This window comes from Nerophis ophidion, linkage group LG01, assembly GCF_033978795.1.
Source record: "Nerophis ophidion isolate RoL-2023_Sa linkage group LG01, RoL_Noph_v1.0, whole genome shotgun sequence".
In the NCBI taxonomy this organism is placed as follows: domain Eukaryota; kingdom Metazoa; phylum Chordata; class Actinopteri; order Syngnathiformes; family Syngnathidae; genus Nerophis; species Nerophis ophidion.
In genome coordinates this window covers 34,611,235-34,636,234 of record NC_084611.1, presented here as the reverse complement: position 1 = coordinate 34,636,234, position 25,000 = coordinate 34,611,235, and the positions used below count along the sequence as shown (strand labels likewise).

At 39.7% G+C, this 25,000-nt stretch overlaps 1 protein-coding gene across 2 annotated transcripts; it reads left to right on the top strand.

The window, feature by feature from the left end:
* Positions 1 to 4,267: 4,267 nt before the first annotated feature.
* On the top strand, positions 4,268 to 23,187 carry LOC133553251 (mothers against decapentaplegic homolog 4-like). Of its 2 annotated transcripts, none has more exons than XM_061901270.1 (10): positions 4,268 to 4,523; positions 11,913 to 12,257; positions 13,316 to 13,490; positions 13,577 to 13,831; positions 17,238 to 17,345; positions 17,436 to 17,486; positions 20,185 to 20,368; positions 20,439 to 20,607; positions 22,023 to 22,161; positions 22,234 to 23,187. In XM_061901270.1, exons 2-10 carry the CDS (start codon positions 12,018 to 12,020, stop codon positions 22,443 to 22,445), a joined length of 1,533 nt encoding a protein of 510 aa, XP_061757254.1. In that variant the 5' UTR covers positions 4,268 to 4,523; positions 11,913 to 12,017; the 3' UTR covers positions 22,446 to 23,187. The 2 variants fall into 2 exon arrangements, with proteins under 2 accessions (XP_061757254.1, XP_061757246.1); XM_061901262.1 differs by having other exon boundaries at positions 17,223 to 17,345.
* Positions 23,188 to 25,000: the final 1,813 nt, after the last annotated feature.

Sequence of the window (25,000 nt, the reverse complement as noted above, 5' to 3'; positions counted from 1 at the left end):
CAGTGCCTTTTAGCTTCCTCCCCTGCCTGAGAAGATCCATCTCATGCTTCCTGTTGGCGAACCTTAGAATAATAGCGGGTTTGTCCTCTTTCCTTCTCCTTGGTAGAAGATGACATGCCTCATTGTTTTTTGAGTCCATTTTAATCTCTTTAGAGTGCATGAAATTATTTATTCAGTCCTCTGTCGTAGCTCGTCCATTTCGCTTGGTTCCTGGTCCTGATTTGTCGTCACTGCTCTGGCATATGATCAAGGTTTTGTTCGAATCCTGTGATTCCCAAGTCGTTTATTATTGTGCATTTTTTTTACACAATAAAGTAGTAATGGTAGTAACTTCTCATGTCCACCACAGAAGATATTGGAATATGTGTTTTCAGTATTAGCAAAAGTAACTCAAACGATTGTGCTTTTACATAAGATGACACATTTCTACATACAATACTAATACTTTTGATTGTTTTATATTTAATTGAACAACCCACCAGCAAACCCCAAAATAAATCCTCATATCTGCTTTACTTTTGAAAAAAGGCTAGTATGCATAATTGCAAGATAGATGTTTATTTTACAGTCAGAGAGTTGATTTACTCATTGTTTCTAAATGCATTTGTTCCCATTTATAGTAAAGATGCTTTTTTGGCATATCATTGTATCAACTTGATGGTTCCAGGTTCGATTTCCGCTTCCGCCATCCGAGTCACTGCCGTTGTGTCCTTGGGCAAGACACTTTACCCATCTGCTCCCAGTGCCACCCACTCTGGTTTAAATGTAAATTAGATTTTGGGGTTTCACAATGTAAAGTGCTTTGAGTCACGAGAGAAAAGCGCTATATAAATATAATTCACTTCACTTCACTTTTATGGCTATGAATATAACACATTAATACTGGATCGGTTCACAGCCGAGTGTGAAGCGACTGGGAAGAGAATCAGCACCTCCAAGTCTGAGTCCATGGTTCTCGCCCAGGAAAGAGTGGAGTGCCATCTCCAGGTTGGGTAGGAGATCTTGCCCCATGTGGAGGAGTTCAAGTACCTCGTAGTCTTGTTCACGAGTGAGGGAAGAGTGGATCGTGAGATAGACAGGCGGATCGGTGGGGCGTCTTCAGTAATGCGGACACTGTATCAATCCATTGTGGTGAAGAAGGAGCTTAGCCGGAAGGCAAAGCTCTCAATTTAGTGGTTGACCTACGTTCCCATCCTCACCTTTGGTCATGAGCTTTGGATTATGACCGAAAGGACAAGATCATGGGTACAAGCGGCCGGAATGAGTTTCCTCCGCCGGGTGGCGGGGCTCTCCCTTAGAGACAGGGTGAGAAGCTCTGTCATCTGGGCGGAGCTCAAAGTAAAGCCGCTGCTCCTCCACATCGAGAGGAGCCAGATGAGGTGGTTCGAGCATCCCTGATGGTTGGAATTGGGGGTTAAATCACCCAAAAATTATTCCCAGGCGTGACCACCTCTGATGCTCACTGCTCCCCTCACCTCCCGGTAGGTGAAGGTGATGGGTCAAATGCAGAGGATAATCTCACCACACCTAGTGTGTGTGACAATCATTGGTACTTTAACTTGTTTACTTTAACTTTATAAGCGGAAGAAAATGGATGGATGGACACTGAGTCACTGTCTTTGAAAGCCAGCAATATCAATAAACAATTTGATTTCAATTTTTTTTTTATTTCCCACATTGATGTGCATCTTTGATCAATAGACAATTATACCTCAATTATACAATTTTACATGTACACACCAATGCCTGAGAAGGAGCAGGATGAAGAAAAATCCTGCCCCCTTCAACATAATGAAAACAAACAAAAAACACAAGAAAAACACAAGTGCAAAACTTCATGAAGTACAAACCAAACAAAAATAAAATATTATAAATAATAGTATACACCTCACAAAATGATACCAAACACATACAAAATCAGACAAAAAAATGTGTAAAATAAAAAATAAAAAGCAAAATGTAAACACATCATAATGCAGTGTTTTTCAACCTTTTTTGAGCCAAGGCACATTTTTTGCGTTGGAAAAATGCGGAGGCACACCACCAGCAGAAATCACTAAAAAACGAAACTCAGTTGACAGTAAAAAGTCATTGTCGCAATTGTTGGATATGACTTTAAAGCATAAACAAGCATGCATGACTATAGCTCTTGTCTCAAAGTAGGTGTACTGTCACCACCTGTTACATCACACCCTGACTTATTTGGACTTATTTGCTGTTTTCCTGTGTGTGGTCTTTGTTCTTGTCTTGCGCTCCTATTTTTTTGGGCATTTTTCTGTAGCAGTTTCATGTCTTCCTTTGTTTTAGCAATCAAGAATATTTCAGTTTCCATTTTTCCATTTTTTAACGCTTATTCCCTTTTGGGGTCGCGGGGGGCGCTGGCGCCTATCTCAGCTACAATCGGGCGGAAGGCGGGGTACACCCTGGACAAGTCGCCACCTCACCGCAGGGCCGAATATTTCAGTTGTTTTACCCTAAAATGAGATGGCGACTTGTCCAGGGTGTAGACCGCCTTCCGCCCGATTGTTGTTGAGATAGGCTCCAGTGTCCCCCGTGACCCTGAAGAGAATAACCGGTAGAAAATGGATGGATTATCCTTCTTTGTGGGGACATTGTTGATTGTCATGTTCGGATGTACTTTGTGGACACCGTCTTTGCTCCACAGTAAGTCTTTGCTGTCGTACAGCATTCTGGTTTTGTTTACTTTGTAGTTCAGTTTTAGTTTTGTTCCGCATAGCTTTCCCTAAGCTTCAATGCCTTTTCTTAGGGGCAATCACCTTTTGTTTATTTTTTTGTTTAAGCATTAAAGGCCTACTGAAATTAGATTTTCTTATTTAAACGGGGATAGCAGGTCCATTCTATGTGTCATACTTGATCATTTCGCGATATTGCCATATTTTTGCTGAAAGGATTTAGTAGAGAACATCCACGATAAAGTTCGCAACTTTTGCTTGCTAACAGAAAAGCCCTGCCTTTACCGGAAGTCGCAGACGATGACGTCACTCGTTAATGGCTCCTCACATCTTCACATTGTTTTTAATGGGGGCCTCCAACAAAAACAGCTGTTCGGACCGAGAAAACGACAATTTCCCCATTAATTTGAGCGAGGATGAAAGATTTGTGTTTGGGGATTGATAGCGACGGACTAGAAAAAAAAAAAAAAAATGCAAGTTAAAAAAAAAAAACGTGATTGTATTGGGACAAATTCAGATGTTTTTAGACACATTTACCAGGATAATTCTGGGAAATGCCTCATCTTTCTATTGTGTTGCTAATGTTTTAGTGAGTTTAACAGTACCTGAAAGTCAGAGGTGTGTCTCCACGTGTGAGTTGACGCGCAGTGTCTCAGGGAAGTAGACGGCAGCTTTATGGGCGGCACAAGCTCAGCTGATCTCCGGTAAGAAGTGACTTTTTACCACGATTTTCTCACCGAAACCCGCTGGTTGACATCCGGTCGGGATCCATGTTCGCTGTGACCCATAGTAAAGTTTCACCTCCGTGAATTTTAAACAAGGAATCACCGTGTGTTTGTGTGGCTAAAGGCTAAAGCTTCCCAACTTCATTTTTCTACTTTGACTTCTCCAATATTAATTGAACAAATTGCAAAGGATTCAGCAACACAGATGTCCAAAATACTGTGTAATTATGCAGTTAAAGCAGACAACTTTTAGCTGTGTGTGTGCGCAGCGCTCATATTTCCTAACATCCCGTGACGTAAAGCGTACACGTCATCATTACGCGACATTTTCAAGAAAAAACTCCCGGGAAATTTAAAATCGCAATTTAGTAAACTAAAAAGGCCGTATTGGCATGTGTTGCAATGTTAATATTTCATCGTTGATATATAAACTATCAGACTGCGTGGTGGGTAGTAGTGGGTTTCAGTAGGCCTTTAAATACCTTTTTTTACCTTCACACTGCCTCCTGCTGTTTCGAACATCTACAAAGCAATTAGCTACCGGCTGCCACCTACTGATATGTGAGAGTATTACACGGTTATTCCAGACAGCACTGACACTCAACAACAACACATCATTTGCAGACTACAATTACTGGTTTGCAAAAAACATTTTTTACCCCAAATAGGTGAAATTAGATCATCTCCCACGGCACATTAGTGTGCCGCGGCACAGTGGTTGAAAAACACTGCTGTAATGTGAACATTATGTTATTGGTTAAATAAAGTAATTTGTCTGACATCTAAGGGGGTGTAGTCTGCATTTCAACTCTGAGCCAAAGAGTGGCAGTGTGGCGCCAGATGAACTGCCTTCTAAACACTGTGAGAAAAAAAGAAGAAGACGAAGAAGGGAACGCTCTGGACGAGAACTCCCCAGACTAGCTGCGATATGAGCATCCTTAAACAGATTTTATTGCACGTCCAATGACCTATTAGCGTTGTCCTTCGTCGTCATGTGATTTATAATCACCAATTCAATCCTACGGTGCTTGAACCGAGGAACATTCCGCAAGTGAAGGACGACGAAGAAGCAAATGCGAGCCCCGACACCAGCAGCTAGCGTCAGGTAACGGAAAGTGCTGGAAGCTTGTATAATTCACCCACCAGTCACGTACAAATCCGGTAAATAAATGATATGTCTGGTAATCACACACGGTAACCGATAGCTGTTTTATAAATGTAATAACATGCTTACTTACGTTATATTAGCATACTGAGGTTGCTAGCGAGCGCTGTTGATGTTTTCAGGCAGTGTGCTAGTCAGTTCTGTTTCCGTTTAGAGCAGTGGTTCTTAACCTTGTTGGAGGTTCCAAACCCCACCAGTTTCATACACGCATTCACCTAACCCTTCTTTGGCGATTTTTTTATTATTTTTTTTTTCAAATTCAAGACAAAGTTATATGTTCGTTTCCTGGTGTACAAAATTAACCGTGCATGAACCCACAACAAATTACACACCTGCAAATCAGTGTGACTTCTGCAACCGATATGGAAAAGTTTTTATTTACACGATGAGTCCATACTTGCCAACCCTCCCGATTTTTCTGGGACAATCCCGAATTCCAGTGCCCCTCCCGAAAATCTCCCGGGTAAACCATTCTCCTTTAGCGTCCTCTACAACCAGTCGTCACGTCCGATTTTCCTCCATACAAACGGCGTGTCGGCACATTCACATCATTTATGTGGCTTATTCACACACATAAGTGAATGCAAGGCATACTTGGTCAACAGCCATACAGGTCACACTGAGGGTGGCCATATAAACAACTTTAACACTGTTACAAATATGCGCCACACTGTGAACCCACACCAAACAAGAATGACAAACACATTTAGGGAGAACATCCGCACCGTAACACAAAACGTAACAAATACCCAGAACCCCTTGCAGCACTAACTCTTCCGGAATCTACAATATACACCCCCGCTACCACCAACCCTCCCATACCCACCACCTCAATTCCCCACCCCATCGCCCGAATTCGGAGGTCTCAAGGTTTGCAAGTATTGATGAGTCGGGTGTGTCTTGACTGGCTCCGCCGAACCCCTGAGGCCGACTCACCGAACCCCTAGGGTTCGATTGAACCCAGGTTAAAAACCACTGGTTTAGAGTGTGGCTGTTTATCTTCATAACGCATGTAGAAGTTGACTCTTAACAAACATACACATGGATGTTACCTGTTGTGGATGTCATGATTGACTTAAAGGCCTACTGAAATGAGATTTTCTTATTTAAACGGGGATAGCAGGTACATTCTATGTGTCATACTTGATCATTTTGCGATATTGCCATATTTTTGCTGAAAGGATGTAGTAGAGAAGATTGACGATAAAGTTTGCAACTTTTGGTCGCTAATAAAAAAGCCTTGCCTTTACCGGAAGTAGCAGACAATGTGCGCGTGACGTCACGGGTTGTGGAGCTCCAACCATCCTCACATTGTTTACAATAATGCCACCAGCAGCAAGAGCGATTCGGACCGAGAAAGCAACGATTTCCCCTAGGGCTGGGCGATATTGGCTTTTATTAATATCGCAATATTTCTATGCCAAATTGCGATATACGATATATATTACGATATTTTGCCTCGGCCTTGAATGAACACTTGATGCATATAATGACAGCAGTATGATGATTCTATGTGTCTACATTAAAACATTCTTCGTCATACTGCAATAATTTATACTCATTTTAAACTTTCATGCAGAGAGGGAAATCACAACTAAGTCAATTGACCAAAACTGTATTTATTGAATACTCTTCATTCTCTCACGGGTAGGGTTGGGTATCGGGTATCGATTGGAACCGGGACTAATTTTGCAATTCTCCCGGAATCGTTCAAAAGTTTAAATTTCGATATCCAGTCCGCCGACCGGAAAAAAATAATAAGTCCGCCGACCCAGAAGAAGAAGCCGCTGAACACCAACGAAGAAGCGCCCACTGCCGGAAGTGTTAGCATAGCCGAGCCTATGTAGCCGAGCGAGTCAGTCAAGCATGGATAGCGGGCGTCGGCGGTCGAAAGTGTGGCTTTATTTTACTAAAAAAAAATGAAATATCCGCGAAATGTAACACGTGCGACAGGACTGTTTCGTGCTTAGGAGGGTGCGCGTCGAACATGATGAAGCACCTCCGAGTTCATGGAGTACAAATAAATGCGTGTCCCGTCTTCGACAGGAGACACTATCTGTCCAGAACGCTCACGCATCCTGCCTGAGAAGGCAGATATGGTCATTTTCCTATACAAGAACTGTCTGATTTTATACTATACCTGCTGCTATTCTGGACTACAAGTTGTTTCTTATTGTTAATTTGCTTTTCTGCACCAGGTTAGCCCATCAGTGGGAGCACGGTATCATGTTTAAGTACCTGCAGCATCATACACTTGTGTGTATAAATGTGTTTTCATGAGGTTTCCTGCAGCATCATACATTTATGTGTAAATGTGTTTTCATGAGGTTTTCAAAAATAAAGCTCTCTTGATGAAAGTGTACCCCTGTAAAAATGTATTCATAATTTATAATATTTATTTTCAAGTTCTATTTATATTCTTGTAGAAAACAGGCCTGTGAGCGATTTATAGTAAAGTTCATAAAAAGTTAAAAGAATTCAAATTGATGGAGAATGTCAGACTATTTCATTCAGAAAGACTGTAGGTTAGCTAGCTCATTTAAAATATCCTAAACTTTTTTTTTGACCCTGCCTTTTTTTTTTTTTTTTTTTTTTAAAAGAAAGAATCGGAATCGAGAATCGTCAGGAATCGGAATAGAAACCAAGAATCGGAATCGTTCAAATTCAAACGATACCCAACCCTACTCACGGGTGACTTTTTAAATGAAAGAACAAATTAATAGTGTTGCTACCTTTTTGTAGTAACACTTCTGTTGCATACTTTGCATTGATTGATTGATACTTTTATTAGTAGATTGCACAGTACAGTACATATTCCGTACAACTGACCACTAAATGGTAACACCCGAATAAGTTTTTCAACTTGTTTAAGTCGGGGTCCACGTTAATCAATTCATGGTACATATATATACTATCAGCATAATACAGTCATCACACAGGTTAATCATCATAGTATATACATTGAACAGCATATTGCTGTTGTCTGCTGAATATCTTCCCACTTGAAACCAAACCACCGCCAGATGATGGACTCCCTGCTCTTTATGTTGGGCATTTATTGTTCTTCCTCCATTTGTGATAAGTTTCGCACCATCTCTCTCTTGTATTGTCACAAGCTCCGCTCGCTCGACCTGGCGCAGCTAACGTTAGCCATGCTGCTACCTCTCTGATCGGCGAGAGCATATGACGCTAGATGCGCGACATTATGTGACGTATGTAAGGAGGCGGGCTTATTTTATGTCTCTGTAAAAAGGACAGACGAGAAGGAGTGAAAAACGCCAGTAATGTAATGCACGCAGCTTAAAGCAACGGTGTGAGAACATATAATCGAATAATACCTGAATATTAACAGAGTATTACTATTAGCGACAGTATGTGTCGTGATCACAGAGAGGTAGGTGTTACTGCATCATGATCGCCTCTAAATTGGTGAAAATTAATTCTAGATTATGAATCATGCCTTTCACTTGGATAATAGAAGGTTGTAGGGCTGGGCAATATGGCCTTTTTTTAATATCTCGATATTTTTAGGGCATATCACGATACATGATATATATCTCAATAGTTTGCCCTAGCCGTGAATGAACAATTGATGCATATAATCACAGCAGTATGATGATTCTATGTGTCTACATCAAAATATTCTTGTTCATACTGCATTGATATATGCTCATTTTAAACTTCCATGCAGAGAGGGAAATCACAACTAAGTAAATTGACCAAAAGTTTATTTATTAAACAGTTGTTAAGCAGTGGCACAAACATTCATGTAATTTCTAAACAAAAAGTCCAAGATTGTCAGAGACATTTTAAAACAAGCTATTAGTGTACTTTTGTGCATGATGTCACTAAGGTGACATATCAAAACAACACTAAACTAAAGTGCACTATGTGTCAAAAATGCCACTTCAATAGTTTAAAACAAATAAAGTGCACGTTTTTGCATGATGTCACACAAGAGATTTCAATAACTGTTAAATAAAAATGAGCTGCATAATAGGAAATCAAAACGCTATGTGGTAGGTTATTGCGGACGTTATCTCCTTATGTTGTTGACTATTTTTTTCATACATTGTTGATGTGGAAATGGTTGCCTCTGCATTTTGTTGGTGTGGCACCGAATGGAGATGTTGACGTGCGGAGGAATCACTCTTCATTCTTTAGCAGGGGATTTTTCAAATGATGCTACACATTAGCAGTATTGCTACTTTTTGTAGCAACGCTTTTGCCCCATACTTGACATATTACGGTTGTCTGTTCGACATATTCCCACTTGAAGCCAAACCACGGCCAGACGATGGACCTTCTGCTGATGTTTTTGGAAATGAATTATTCTTTCATTTGTTACCAGATTCGCACCTTCTTTCTCTCGTATTACCACTCGCACCACAGCTAACGTTACCCATGCTGCTACCTCTCTGCTCAACAAAGGCGTACACGAATGTGATGTACAGGTGCTGGTCATATTATTAGAATATCATGAAAAAGTTGATTTATTTCATTAATTCCATTTAGAAAGTCAAACTTGTAGAATGTATACATTCATTCCAAACAGACTGATACATTTCAAGTGTTTTTTGCCAAAAAGGAGATGATTATAGCTGACAACCAATGAAAACCCTAAATTCAACATCTCAGAAAATTAGAATATGGTGAAAAGGTCAGATATTGAAGACACCTGGTGCCACACTCTAATTAGCTAACTAACTCAAAACACCGGGAAAAGCCTTTAAATCGTCTCTCGTTTTGATTCTGTATGACACACAATCATGGGGAAGACTGCTGACTTGACAACTGTCCAAAAGATGACCATTGATACTTTAAAGAAGGAGGGCAAGACACAAAAGGTCATTGCCAAAGAGGTTGGATGTTCCCAGAGCTCTGTGTCCAAGCACATTAATAGAGAGGCGAAGGGAAGACAAAGATGTGGTAGAAAAAAGTGTACAAGCAAGAGGGATAACCGCGCCCTGGAGAGGATTGTCAAACAAAACCGATTCAAAAATGTGGGGGAGATCCACAAAGAGTGGACTGCCGCTGGAGTTAGTGCTTCAAGAACCACCACGCACCGACGTATGCAAGATATGGGCTTCAGCTGTCGCATTCCTTGTGTAAAGCCACTCTTGAATAAGAGACAACGTCAAAAGCGTCTCGCCTGGGCTCAAGACAAAAAGGACTGGACTGCTGCTGAGTGGTCCAAAGTTATGTTTTCAGATGAAAGTAAATTTTGTATCCCCTTTGGAAATCAAGGTCCCAGAGTCTGGAGGAAGGCAGGAGAGGCACAGACTCCACGTTGCCTGAAGTCCAGTGTCAAATTTCCACAATCGGTAATGGTCTGGGGTGCCATGTCATCTGCTGGTGTTGGTCCACTGTGTTTCCTAAAGTCTATGGTCAATGCAGCAATCTACCAGGAAGTTTTAGAACACTTTATGCTGCCTGCCATGGACCAATTTTATGGAGGTGAAGATTTCATTTTCCAACATGACTTGGCACCTGCTCACAGTCCCAAATCTACCAGTACCTGGTTTAAGGACCTTGGTATCCCTGTTCTTGATTGGCCTGCAAACTCACCTGACCTTAACCCCATAGAAAACCAATGGGGTTTTGTGAAGCGGAAGATGCGAGATGCCAGACCCAACAATGCTGAAGAGCTGAAGGCCACTATTAAAGCAACCTGGGCTCTCATAACACCTGAGTGCAACAGACTGGTCGACTCCATGCCACGCCGTATTGCTGCAGCAATTCAGGCAAAAGTAGCTGCAACTAAGTATTGATTGCCGTACATGCTGAAACTTTCCATGTTCATACTTTTCAGTTGGCCCACATTTCTAAAAAATATTTTTTGGTACTAGTCATAACTAATATTCTAATTTTCTGAGATACTGAATTTGGGATTTTCAGTAATTTTCAGTACTAATCATCAAAATTTAAAGAAATAAACATTTCAAATATATCACTGTGTGTAATGAATTGATATAATATGTAAGTTTCACGTTCTGAATATAATTACTGAAATAAATCAACTTTTTCATGATATTTTAATAACATGAACAGCACCTGTATGTAGGAAGGTGGACTTGCTGTCTGTGAGAAGGAGAAACAAGAAAGAGTGGGAAACGCATGTAGTGTAATGCCAGCAGCTAAAAGCAACTGCGTGAGATCGTACACTTCAATATCACGATATCGCACAGAGACAAACCCGCGATATATGGAGTATATCGATATATTGCCCAGCCCTAGGTTGTAGCCATAAAATCGAGAAGTTGTTTATCTGTGACTTTCCAATTTGTACCCCAAGATAGATAGAAAAAAGACGCTTGGCTGTGGAAACCTTTTTTTGGAACCTTTTGTTAGGATTTTGATTACTTCTTCCATTTAGCCAGTATTTAGGAACATCCCCATCAGTAGGAATCCCAGGAAGAGCAGACATTGTACAGTAAGTCATTGTTTTATTATGTTGGTGGTTTGTATTTCTTGTTGAGCAAATGATGCTTGTTTCATTAAAACTGCTTCTGTTATTCACAGAGCTTCTAAAAAAGCATAAGATTCTGGATCCTCATTTGTCCCCAAGTAGTTTTTGTTGGCTCTCATGAAGTCTGCCATAATTAGTAAGGTTGTTGTTATTGAAGGACATAGCGGAACATTGTGAAGCATTTATAAAATGTGAATACAAATTCCAAATATATATGTTATTATGAATGTGCTGGTTGCTACATTACGTATATACTTAGTCTGTATATAAAACGAGGATTGAGGTTTTGGATGAGTACTTTACAGGCGGAATAAAGAGACTAACATTGACTTTGTTGTTAGCTGGGTTTTTGTAACGCTTATGCCCATCCCTCCATCCATTTTCTACCGCTTATTCCCTTTGGGGTCGTGGGGGGCGCTGGTGCCTATTTTAGCTACAATCGGGCGGAAGGCGGTGTTTACCCTGGACAAGTTGCCACCTTGTCACAGGGCCAACACAGATAGACAGACAACATTGGCTCTCACATTCACACCTTAGTGACAATTTAGTGTCGCCAATCAACCTATCCCCAGGTGAATGTCTTTGGAAGTGGGAGGAAGCCAGAGTACCTGGAGGGAACCCACGCATTCACGGGGAGGACATGCAAACTCCACACAGAAAGATCCCGAGCCCGGGATTGAACCCCAGACTACTCAGGACCTTCGTATTGTGAGGCTGACGCACTAACCCCTCTCCCACCGTGAAGCCTATGTATGCTTATATATGAGTTAAAATGCTTAAAAAAGAAAATGATTGGTAATGATAGGGACAATTCCCCCCAAAATTGCAGTTCCCCTTTTAAACATCTTCTCTGCCCACAGTGTCGTGATGGTGTGTTTCACTGGTTGAAGACGCCTGCCCAGCTCCACTCCAAAAAGCGCTCCCTCCATACTCCTAACCCTTTCGACGACCAACGTGCAGCCATCATGTCCATCGCCAACACGCCCACTAGCAACGACGCCTGCCTGAGCATTGTCCACAGCCTGATGTGTCACAGGCAGGGTGGGGAGAGCGAGAGCTTCGCCAAGCGGGCCATTGAGAGCCTGGTGAAAAAACTCAAGGAAAAGAAGGACGAACTCGACTCACTCATCACCGCCATCACCACCAACGGCGCCCATCCCAGCAAGTGCGTGACCATCCCAAGGACGCTGGATGGACGACTGCAGGTTGGGTGACGCCTCCTAAAACAGAGCGCTGACCTCTGTCAAGGCATAAACAGTGAGATGAATGTGTGAAAAAGTACAATCTCTTAAGAAATAAGTATTTAGCTGACTGTGTCTGGATCTGAGGAAAAATGTCATAACATTTTCCATAAGTAATACTACTAAAATTAGTTCAGCTTAGATTTAGGAGGAGTCTGATTTTTAAAAAATGTTTAAATTGCATTATTTAATTGACAAACGTACAACTTGGATTTCACATTACACCTTCTGACACACAATTTTAAATGAAATTGAATATGACGCATTTTAAATTTTAACTTATGCGTACTTAGTTTTTTATTAGATTGCCTTTTTTGTTTTTGTTTTAAAAAGGCTAATTAAAATGCTGTGTTTTTATTAGAATGCCTTTTGTTTTTAAAGGCTGATTAAAATGTCAAATGTTTTTTGAATAAAGGATATTTTTAATCATTAAATATATACATGTATTTTATATTATATTTTTATAGTTTTTAATCTTTTAAACTGAATATAGTTTTACAGAGATCCAATATTTTAAAGTTTAATCGCTAATATTTTGAAGATTATAATGTAGTTCATATTTTGACTTCATTTTATTTATACCTTTTAAAAATATATTGTCATCAAAATCTTTTTAAAATGTAAAGATTCGGATAACATTAAAATGTTTTTTTCTTATTTATAAAGATGATTTTCAAACTATAATTTGCATGCCACTGAAATGTTAACATTGTGGTGTAATGTATCTTTTTCTAAACCCAAATTAGCCTCTTTCTTAAACTATGGTATAACAATTTTTGGGATGATTATTACAATACTAAAAATAATGTAATTGTACAAATATTTTTATTGAAACACAATTAAATTTAGAATTGTATTAAAAAATGATGAAAAAAAATTAATCTGCCAAATATAATGTACTATATATTTTTAAATTCCATCTTAATATATGAAAAACTGTCGATGAGATTCCCAAAAGTGATGCATATGAAGGCAGCACCGTAAGATCCGAAGAGATTGATTGTGTGTCGCGTTGCTTCCAGGTGGCTGGTCGTAAAGGTTTCCCACACGTTGTTTATGCCAAGCTGTGGCGTTGGCCCGACCTACACAAGAATGAACTGAAGCACGTCAAATATTGCCAGTTTGCCTTCGACCTTAAGTGTGACAGCGTGTGTGTCAACCCCTACCACTATGAGAGGGTGGTCTCCCCTGGCATAGGTGAGCCTCAGGGTACTATGTTCATGTCTCTGTATGTCTGTATTCACTTCTAAACAAGTGTTTACACTTCTCTTGCCTCCCACTAGATATATCAGGACTGAATCTAACCGGCTCCAGACCTGGCTCGGCGATGATGGTCAAAGATGAGCTCGATTTTGACGGACAGCAGAGCCTGCCTGCCATCGAGGAGGGGCGCTCCATGCAGACCGTCCAGCACCCTCCGGCCGGCGGCCGCCCAGGACCCTCTGATTTGTTCGCCCCCGCCAGCATGCTCCCTTCTGCTGAGGCGTCCACTTCTGCCTCCACCGCGTCTTTCCCTACGGTTGCTACAGGATCGGGCAGTAAGACTTTTTTTTTTTTTTTACTTCTCATCATAGCGTTACTGTTTCAATATTGGCCGTAAATACTTGAATTAGCTAATTTAACTAAAAGAAAAGATAAATTTTAAAGGTGCTATAATGCTGTAATGTGGCCAGAATTGTTACTGCAATCACGGTCAAAATTCTATAGTCCCCTCCCTCTCCCCCTGACTGAGGTTGCCAGATGCGCAGCCTAATCCAGCCCGATTGATTGGGGTAGAGCGGCCGTTCCAGAAACCTGAGGGTTGCAGGTTCGCTCCCAGCTTCTTGACATCCAAATCGCTGCCGTTGTGTCCTTGGGCAGGACACTTCACCCTTGCCCCCAGTGACGCTCACAATGATGATAGATGAATGAATGACAGGTGGTGGTCAGAGGGCCCGTAGGCGCAAACCGGCAGCCTTGCTTCCGCCAGTCTACCCCAGGGCAGCTGTGGCTACAAATGTAGCTTACCATCACCAGGTGTGAATGAATGGTGGGTTCCCACTTCTCTGTGAGCGCTTTGAGTATCTAATAATAAAAAAGCGCGATATAAAAAAAATCTAATCCATTATTACTATTACTTCAAACTTCCACTGCCTCTTACCAGGGGTTGAGGTAGGACTGGGCGATATAGACTTTTTTATTATCTCGATATTTTTAGGACATATCGCAATACACGGTATATATCTCGATATTTTGCCTTAGCCTTGAATTACTACTTGATGCATATAATCACAGCAGTTTGATGATTCTATGTGTCTACATTAAAACATGCTTGTTCATACTGAATTAATATATGCTTATTTTAAACTTTCATGCTGAGAAGGAAATCACAACTAAGTCAATTGACCAAAACTGTATTTATTAAAGTTATTAGCAGGTGACTTTTCAAATTATGCTACATATTAGCAATAATGCTACTATTGGTAGCAACGCTTTTGCCCCACACTTGAAAAATTAAAGTTGTCTATTCAATATCTTCCCGCTTGATGTCGAACCACCGCCAGACGATGCACCCCCTGCTGTTTTTCTTGGGAATTAATTTTTCCTTCATTTGCACCTTCTTTCTCTTGTATTACCACTCGCACGGCTATGCTAGTATCACAGCTAACGTTACCCAGTCTGCTACCTCTCTGCTCCGTGAGGGCGTATACGTATATGACATGACAGTATGAGACATGTGTAAGTTTGTGCGCTTTGTGTCTGTAAGAAGGAGACACAAGGAATAGGAAGAGCCCGCAGCTAAAAGCAACTGTGTGAGAACGCATACTCGAATATCCCGATATAGTCATTTTCTATATCGCACAGAGACAAACCCATGATATATCGCATATATCGCCCAGCCCTAGGTTGAGGTTTTGGGACCATAATAGCTGAATAGACAAGCGTTTTGTCAATAACAAATCTCTAACAAACACATTTTACACCAAATTAGGCTATTTTCAGGAAGAAGTATGTCATTCCTGCATACAATATCACAACAAATGGCAATCACATTGTTATTGTCAGTATTATCAGAAAATAAAGACTAAACAAATTACAACCAACGGTAGCAATGGTTATACTGGTGAAAATAAGCCTAATATATGCCGAAAACTAAAGAGACATTTTGCCAAGATATGCCTATAGGCTACACGAATGAGGAATCATTTTATCATGTGATTTGGCTGTCTCCATACATTTCACATTGCCATGTTGACAGCCGTTCTAATGTTGGAACCCATTTTCTCAGCGTATCGACATATTGAGAAGGAAATATGCACGGACACTAGACATATCCACATAAGTTTTATTTGTCTAACATATATTTTGCCCTGTCAGTTCGAATATACATCGACGTACAGGCTAACGGGCACATATCCCCCGCTAGCCTATACGTCGATGTTTCATTGACCTTACACTAGGAGCTAAGCACTTTCACACTAATCATTGGTTGCACGAACATACTAGTTTTGTTAGACAAGATCATAGACTGTATTGGACAAATAGTTTACATAGAAAATGTCAATTTCCATTTATTACAAGTAATAAAAGAACATAAATGCCTGACTTACCTATCAAGGAGGAAATTAGCAAGTTTGGCGTCAGATGAAAAAAGTCTTCTCCACCTTCAATCGTCTCCATCTTTCAAAGGCATCCCTGATACAAATCCTCGTTTTGTTCCTGCTTTGTCATGAATAAGATGAGAATCCTAATGTCGCATTTTGGATTTACTAAGGTGTGACATGTTTACCAGTGGCATTAGCTCGACAAAGAGGGCGGTGCGTAAGTAGCAGCCTGGATGTAACACACTAACGGACTTTCTAATTGGTCAAACGGTAGAGAGCATGGCATCGAAATGAAAACAATAACAAGGTTTCGGGGCTGTCAATCTAATTTTCTAAATGAACATATCCCGGCTGAAATACTGTTATTAGTTAGAGATATTCGAAAATAACATCTTTAGTTAATGCCTTTTGACAAATCAGTGCCATTTAATAATGACTTAACATGAAATTTTAACATACATTTCCTTTTATCTGACAAAAATGTGTACACAAAAAAAAAATGTCAACGCATTTGCCATTTAAGACTATATGGAGGGTCAAATTGGAGAACATTTAATGAAATAAAAAAATAGTTACTTAAATATGTCATTTATTTAATGTAAAAGTATATTTCTTTATCTAATAATTTAATGAATTATTTTAATATAAAATAATTTTACCATTTATGCATGTATTATATCATAATTTGGCTTGGCCAAACTACCGGTATATTAAAAAAAAAAAAAAAAAATTAAATTTTTTTTCTGGTTTGGCCGAGTCTCACCCCCCGCTGGACTGTGGAGAAGACTGCGACTTATAGTCTGAAAAATACGGTGATCTATTTATATCATGATTTAATTATTTATTTAATTACTATTTGAATAGGAGAGTTTATGTTAGTGTATATGTGTTTAAAAAAGTTTAGATTGGCATATGCTGTTTTATGCATTTAAGCTAGCGAGTTGGCACCAGTCAGTGAGTTTATCGAAGTGCAGTTATAAATCACGTTGTTTTGAACATTTTAATTTAAAACGGTAATACTAACCATCGTGAGTTTAACTGCTATTATCAATATTACTGTTTATCGGTCATCTCTAAATGATACATTTATTTATTTAATTGCAATTATAATTAATCATTGACAAATTTAAGTAATTATTTGAATATTCAGTTGTTTAATTTTGTCCCATTTGACCCTCCATATAAAACACATGTATTCAAAAAAGGCATTTGGAGAAGACAGGGAATAATGACAAGTTGGAGGACATCCATGGCCAGCCATACACATTGCAGCGTTTCATGAATACTGTTGCAAAAATATGTATGTGAAACATTTTTGATTACGCTAGATTCCTATTTATCTTAGCTTCCCCTCCTCTAGGTGGCAGCACCAGCTGGTCAAGGAACAGCAGCTTCAGCCCCAACACGTCACACCACAGCAACGGCCACCTCCAGCACCACCCTCCCATGCCACAGCCGCCACACTACTGTAAGTCCTCAAGGATTGCTTATTTTTAGATTTAAAACTTGTTTTGAAAAGTTTCTACGTTTTTATTCAGTGACTTGCTCTTGTCCTCAGGGTCCGTCCATGACGAGTTTGCCTTTCAGCCTCCCATATCAAACCATCCTGGTAAGAACACGCCGCGAAGCACACCTAAAATCCTCTTTCATAGAAATACAATGTTTGGTTGATTTCATGTTTTTATGTACAAACCATTACATGTTTTACTCATTAAAGGGGAACTGTACTTTTTTAAATTTTTCCTATCGTTCACAATCCTTATGATGGACAAGAACACATGTTTTATTTGTTTTTGTTTTTTTATTGTAATTTGTAATAATCGGCTCGTTGTAGGTGGTTAGCACCGCCGCTAATGAATGCAATCCATTCTGCCTCTAAACCATTCAAAAAATGCATCCAAAAACCGCCATCAATACTTAATTTATGTTCCGGAACCTGTATAAAAACTAAGCTGTAGCGACATTGTTATTGTAAGACCAAATACTGAGGAACTTTTTTTCTAGGGGCGTAACGGTACGTGTATTTGTATTGAACCGTTTTGGTACGGGGGTTTCGTTCGGTTCGGTGGTGTACCGAACGAATTTCTACACGGAACATATTAAGTAGCCGCCTATGCTTAAGTCTTAACAAGCTGCTCCGCTCCGTTTTGCCTTTTCTCTGTCAGTACACAGCACCCAGCATTGTCCCACCCACACAACCATCTGATTGGTTACACGCAAAGCGGTAACAGCCAATCAGCAGTGCGTATTCAGAGCAATAAGAGCCAATCAGCAATGCATATTCAGAGCGCATGTGTGTTACGACAGAAAAGCCCTGTCCGTCTGTTATTTCACTTTACCTTTTTCTGTGTTGATTGAGCTGTTGAAGCAGCAAAAAAGGACATGATGTTAAATGAAGAGTTTCTGTCTGTGATAGTGTATATAATGTAAGTGCATCATTAAGCCTACATGAACTCCATGGTGTTCAGGGATGAATAGTCTCTCCTATTGCTATTGTACTATTTTTTCAGCTATTGTTACATTAATCATTAGTAATGTAGCAGCCTAGATTTGAATGGCAGAGTCCCTGCTATCACATGTTGATATAAATATAACATTTACATAATAAAAATCAACTACAGGCTTCCCAAATGCTGTAATAATTTAAGCATGATGAGTTGACTTGAAACTGTTTAATGTTGCACTTTTGATATGTAGAAGAAAGACAATTTTTGTCATTTTATTTAATCTGAGCAACAACTTGAGGCAGTTTAATTTTGATTAACGTGGGTAGAATTATTATATTATTCCCAATGTTAAAAGGATATAGCCATTGTTTACAAATTTGGTAAATAAATAACCAAAAAATTTATATTTTGTTCTTTTCTTACTGTACCGAAAATGAACCGAACCGTGACCTCTAAACCGAAATACGGACCGAATCGACATTTTTGTGTACTGTTACACACCTATTAGTAACACATCGCCTTGTTCACAGAGACACTCACGGTGCTACGGCAAGAGGTAAGCTATAACTTCTGTGACAGCTCAATGGCTTTTTAGTTTGTAATTTTTGTATTTTAAAACAAATTGAGATAAAAGTGCCTAAATTTAAATTTCAAATATCCATCCATTCATGTTTCTACCGCTAGTCCCTCTTGGGGGCCGCTGGAGCCTATCCCAGCTGCAGACCCTGGATAAGTCACCGCAGGGCCGACACAAATAGTTATCTTTTTTTTGTTGTTTTTTTCCATTGGACTATATTTTATTTTTTGCCTTGGTTGTATGGCTTAAAGCGCAGAGTCAAACTATACGAAACTGAAAATAATATAGGAATGATATTTCTTATTAAATGTATTCCTTCTTTAAATTCTGACAGAACATTTGCACTTATTGCCTGCATATTTTTGGTCGTTAGTGGTCATAATTGAATGTCTTAATTTATTTAATATTATTATTAAATTTTCAACGATTTCATTATTTTATAAACTGTTCTTATTTTTAGATTTTTTTTAGAATTTGATAATGTGTATAATTTTTTTTAATATATTATTTTGTATTCTGTATTAATATAGTTCACATGGAGATAAGATTTTATAAATTTTAAATTATTTTCTTTTATTATTGCATGTTTCTAATAAAGTGCCCTGTCATGTAAAACAGTGGTTCTCAATCTTTTTTCAGTGATGTACCCCCTGTGAACATTGTTTTAATTCAAGTACCCCCTAATCAGAGCAAAGCATTTTTGGTTGAAAAAAAGAGATAAAGAAGTAAAATACAGCACTATGTCATCAGTTTCTGATTTATTAAATTGTATAACAGTGCATAATATTGCTCATTAGTAGTGGTCTTTTTTTTAACTATTTGGAAAAAAAACACATAACAATAACTAAAAACTTGTTGAAAAATAAACAAGTGATTCAATTATAAATAAAGATTTCTACACAGAAGTAATCAATCTTTTATTACAATCTTTGGGGACTGTAATAGAGATCCATCTGGGTTCATTAACTTAATTCTAAACATTTCTTCACAAAAAAAGAAATCTTTAACATCAATATTTCTGGAACATGTTCACAAAAAATCTAGCTGTCAACACTGGATATTGCATTGTTGCATTTTTTTTTCAAACTTTATGAACTTACATTCATATTTTGTTGAAGTATTATTCTATAAATAGATTTATAAAGGATTTTTGAATTGTTGCTATTTTTAGAATAGTTTAAAAAAAAATCTCACGTACTCCTTGGCATACCTTCAAGTACCCCATTTGAGAACCACTGATGTAGAAGAATAGAATAATGTATATACGAGTGCTTGCGTTTCAGCCCCGGACTACTGGTGCTCCATCGCCTATTTTGAGATGGACCTGCAGGTGGGGGAGACCTTCAAGGTGCCATCCTCGTGCCCCATCGTGACCGTGGACGGCTACGTGGACCCGTCGGGCGGGGACAGGTTTTGTCTGGGCCAGCTGAGCAACGTGCATCGCACTGAGGCCATCGAGAGAGCAAGGTTGCATGCGCCGCATGAGGTCGCAAAACACGGAATGACGTTTCTGACACATCCTTCGCGCGTTTCCCAGGCTTCACATTGGGAAAGGCGTCCAGCTGGAGTGTAAAGGCGAGGGTGACGTGTGGGTGCGATGCCTGAGCGACCACGCCGTCTTTGTGCAGAGTTACTACTTGGACAGAGAGGCTGGCCGAGCGCCTGGAGACGCTGTTCATAAGATCTACCCCAGCGCTTACATAAAGGTAGCCACGCCCACGTCTACATTTATTATCTTTGCTCTTTTACGGTGGGGAAGCACATTGAGAATGTTTTTGTTTTTTTAAACTACTTTCACAAAATGTGCTAAAATTAGGAGGAACTAGTGATGTCCGATAATATCGGACTGCCGATATCGGCCGATAAATGCTTTAAAATGTGATATCGAAAATGATCGGTATCGGTTTCAAAAATAAAAATATATGACTTTTTAAAACGCAGCTGTACGGAGTGGTACAAGGACGTAGGGAGAAGTACAGAGCGCCAATAAACCTTAAAGGCTTTGCCTTTTGCGTGCCATCCCAATCACATAATATCTACGGCTTTTCACACACACAAAAGTGAATGCAATGCATACTTGGTCAACAGACATACAGGTCACACTGAGGGTGGCTGTGTAAACAACTTTAACACTACAAATATGCGCCACACTGAACCCACCCCAAACAAGAATGACAAACACATTTCGGGAGAACATCCGCACCGTAACACAACAAACCCAACAGAACAAATACCCAGAACCCCTTGCAGCACTAACTTTTCCGGGACGCTACATTATACGCCCCCGCCCATCTCTCGTAATCGGGGGTCTCAAGGTAGGCAAGTATGCTTACTCAGCCTGTTGTTCACTATTATTTATTTTAAATTACCTTTCAAATGTCTATTCTTGGTGTTGGATTTTATCAGATAAATTTCACCAAAAAATGCAACTTATACTCTAGTTTGACTATGTTTTTTTCTTTTATTATGCATTTTTGGCTGGTGCGACTTATACTTCGGCGAGACTTAAACTATGAAAAATGTGGTACCATACTTGCCAACCTTGAGACCTCCTAATTCGGGAGATGAGGAGGCGGGGTTGAGGGGGCCGGGTTTGGTGGTAGCGGGGGTGTATATTGTAGCATTCCGGAAGAGTTAGTGCTGCAAGGGGGTCTATGTATTTGTTCTGTTGTGTTATGGTGCCGATGTTCTCCCGAAATGGGTTTGTCATTGTTTTGTGTGGGTTCACAGTGTGGCACATACTTGTAACAGTGTTAAAGTTGTTTATACGGCCACCCTCAGTGTGACCTGTATGGCGGTTGACCAAGTATGCATAGCATGTAAGCGGCATACATTATGTGACTGTGCCGGTACGCTGTTTGTATGGAGGGAAAGCGGACGTGGCGACAGGTTATAGAGGACGCTAAAGGCAGTGCTTTTAAGGCACGCCCCCAATAATGTTGCACGGGTGAAAATCGGGAGGAATGGTTGCCCAGGGCGATTTTCGGGAAGGGCACTGAAATTCAGGACTCTCCCGAAAAATTGGGAGGGTTGGCAAGTATGTGCGTTACATACATATATACAAATGCTGACTAAGCGGTTTACCCTGTAATACAAATTATTCTGGATGTCCGCTGCCAAGGTGTTCGACCTGCGCCAGTGTCACAGGCAGATGCAGCAGCAGGCGGCCACCGCTCAGGCGGCGGCGGCGGCACAGGCAGCCGCCGTGGCAGGAAACATCCCCGGACCGGGCTCAGTGGGAGGCATCGCTCCGGCCATCTGTAAGATGCCGTCCACCATTACATAACCATTCTAAGCGGGGGTTAAATCCTGATGGCGTTCCCCGATCGTAGGTCTCTCTGCCGCCGCCGGCATCGGCGTGGACGACCTACGGCGACTATGCATCCTCCGCATGAGCTTCGTCAAAGGCTGGGGACCCGACTACCCGCGGCAGAGCATCAAGGAGACGCCGTGCTGGATCGAGATCCACCTCCACCGAGCTCTGCAGCTGCTGGACGAGGTCCTGCACACCATGCCCATCGCTGACCCCCAACCTCTAGACTGAGAACACGGGAGGGAAACCTTCTACGTTTTTTGGAGGCGGGGTTTTGCAGGACATAGTAGTGTTCCAGAAACAGCCCATAAAGTACTGTGTATCCATCAAACTGCTGGTAGACAACAAGACCATAGTGCTGTGGTTTTTTAAGCCGGCTACACTTGCTTGGCTGACATCGATGAGCATTTTATTAGGGACACCTGCACAGAAACCTCACATATTTCAAGGTCCATGGTTAGAAATGGACCTTGGAAAAATGACTTTTAAATAAAGGGCATGCTCTGCTACACATTTTTGAAAGAACCAACTGTCATTCCGCTCTGTGTATACGCCCATTCATTCACGGAGGGTAGTTCGGTTATAAATAAATAAATATATATATATATATATATATATATATATATATATATTTTTTTTTTTTAAAGGTTTTATTACACTTCAAATAATGCCTGGACTATTGTCATGTGATTGTACAGGTGTACCTAACATTGTGGGAGAGTTTAAATACCCTGTTTTGCATTATTGTTTTGATTTTGTACCTTTTTATGGGGTGATTGTAATATATTCCGGCACTTTTCTTGTTCAATAACATTTTTCACGGTTCATCCACAGTTAGTATTGAACTAAAAAACACTAAGACACATTGTTTTGTTTTTGTTGTCCACCCCTATTTTTTTGATGTGTATATTTAGTGCATGCTCTTGTACTCTTAGCTGATTGACTTTTACCTAAATAAACCTGATCAGTCTTACATATGTTTGTATATATGTTGTTTTACGTATACTATGTATGTATGATGAAGAGCGGGAGGTTTGAAATCTAACAAAATTGATGACTGCAGTGTACTTTTCATTTTTGTCATGCTGAAATGGAAGAATGGATGCTTTTGTTGTCATTGCAAACTATACATAAGGAAACTGGGTTCATGTTCAAATTAATTGTATATGTATTTGAAATAAATTGTACCAAGAATGTTTAGAAGACGTTCGACAAACTATAAAAACATCATTTTTTTGGTATTTTAGTCTCTCCTATAAAAAAAAAATATTTGAGGGCAGCGGTTCTCAAACTATTTTTTTCAACCAAGTACCACTTCAGATAAAACTTGTCTTCAAGTACCACCATAATGACTAACTTTAAAATACAGTAGCAATAGTAGGCCTGAATATTCATTAAACACAAGGTATAGGTTTTTTCTTTTAAACAAGTACCTTTTGACCACAAACATTACACACACTCTGAAGAGTAACACTGCTTGAAAATAAAACACTTTAATCAAGTGATACTTTAGTGTAGATGGACCCCGTGTACCCACAGTTTGAGAATCCCTACTTAAGGGGATTTTAACCCTTTAAAGGCCAGTCAACATACAAGAAATACCAAAAACCGCTATTAAAATGATTTTTTTCCACTTTAAGTTTTTTGAAGTGGTCCTTTGCCACATTAATGCTTTAAACTCTGTTGGTGATGTTTGAAAGCATATTTTGGCCTACAATAAATTAAACATTTTCAAGCATAAACAATGTCCTTAATAAACTACACATGAATACAGTAGTATTGGCCACTAGATAAGACCACAGCTCCTAGTGTCAGTGCAGTATATTTTCTATTATTGTGTCTATTATTTTGGATTAAACAAGTATAACGGCAACTATATAGTTATTAATTCAGGTCTGGGGGTTAGGGGGCCTCTCAAAATGTTAAACGTTCAACGTTTTTGTTGCTCTCGCTATCAAAATCTATAATTACTATTTTTACAAAAATAAAACAAGTGATGACTGTATACATAAGTTAGTGACGGTATTGCAAGGATTAACCTTTTAAAACGTGCATTTTTTTAGCTGCATGCTTAGAATGGAAAAATAGCACCACCTGGTGGACAAAAAATATTTTAAAATGAAGACCAGTAGTCTACAATTTTAAAATAAAAAACTGCATTATTTGTGTTAAATGTGAGATAAAAAGTACAATTGTCAAAATATATAAATATATATATTATATATTTTCATCGATATATTTTCACACTCCACACAGAAAGATCCCGAGCCCGGGATTGAACTCAGGACCCCCGCGATCTCGACCAGCTCAGTGGCCTAGTGGTTAGTGTCCGCCCTTAAATTGGTAAGTCGTGAGTTCAAAACCTGGCCGAGTCATACCAAAGACTATAAAAATGTGACCCATTACCTCCCTGCTTGGCACTCAGCATCAAGAATTGGAATTGGAGGGTTTGATCACCAAAATGATTCCCGAGCGCGGCCACCGCTGCTGCTCACTGCTCCCCTCACAAGTTGATAGGTCAAATGCAGAAGGTAATTTCACCACACCTAGTGTGGTGTGTGACTATCAGTGGTACTTTATCTTTACGTTAAACAGGACAACTTGACATTTGGGTGGCAGAAAATGTTCATTTATTTATTTATTGGAAAATGTCACATATATTAATTTAACACAATGAATAAATGGCTTGGGGGGGCATAGTACAAAAATGTCCTGAGGATCTCCTGGATACCAAAATGCTGTGCAAGAAGACATGAGGCGTGTGATGGCTTTAAATGAAACCGTCT

Excerpts from the sequence above, each read along its gene's own strand:
- LOC133553251 (XM_061901262.1), top strand. The coding sequence starts at position 12,018 with ATGTCCATCGCCAACACGCCCACTAGCAACGACGCCTGCCTGAGCATT. Across the intron at positions 13,832-17,222 it reads GGTTGCTACAGGATCGGGCA|CTTCCCCTCCTCTAGGTGGC; the intron begins GTAAGACTTTTT and ends TATTTATCTTAG. Across the intron at positions 20,608-22,022 it reads ACCCCAGCGCTTACATAAAG|GTGTTCGACCTGCGCCAGTG; the intron begins GTAGCCACGCCC and ends TCCGCTGCCAAG.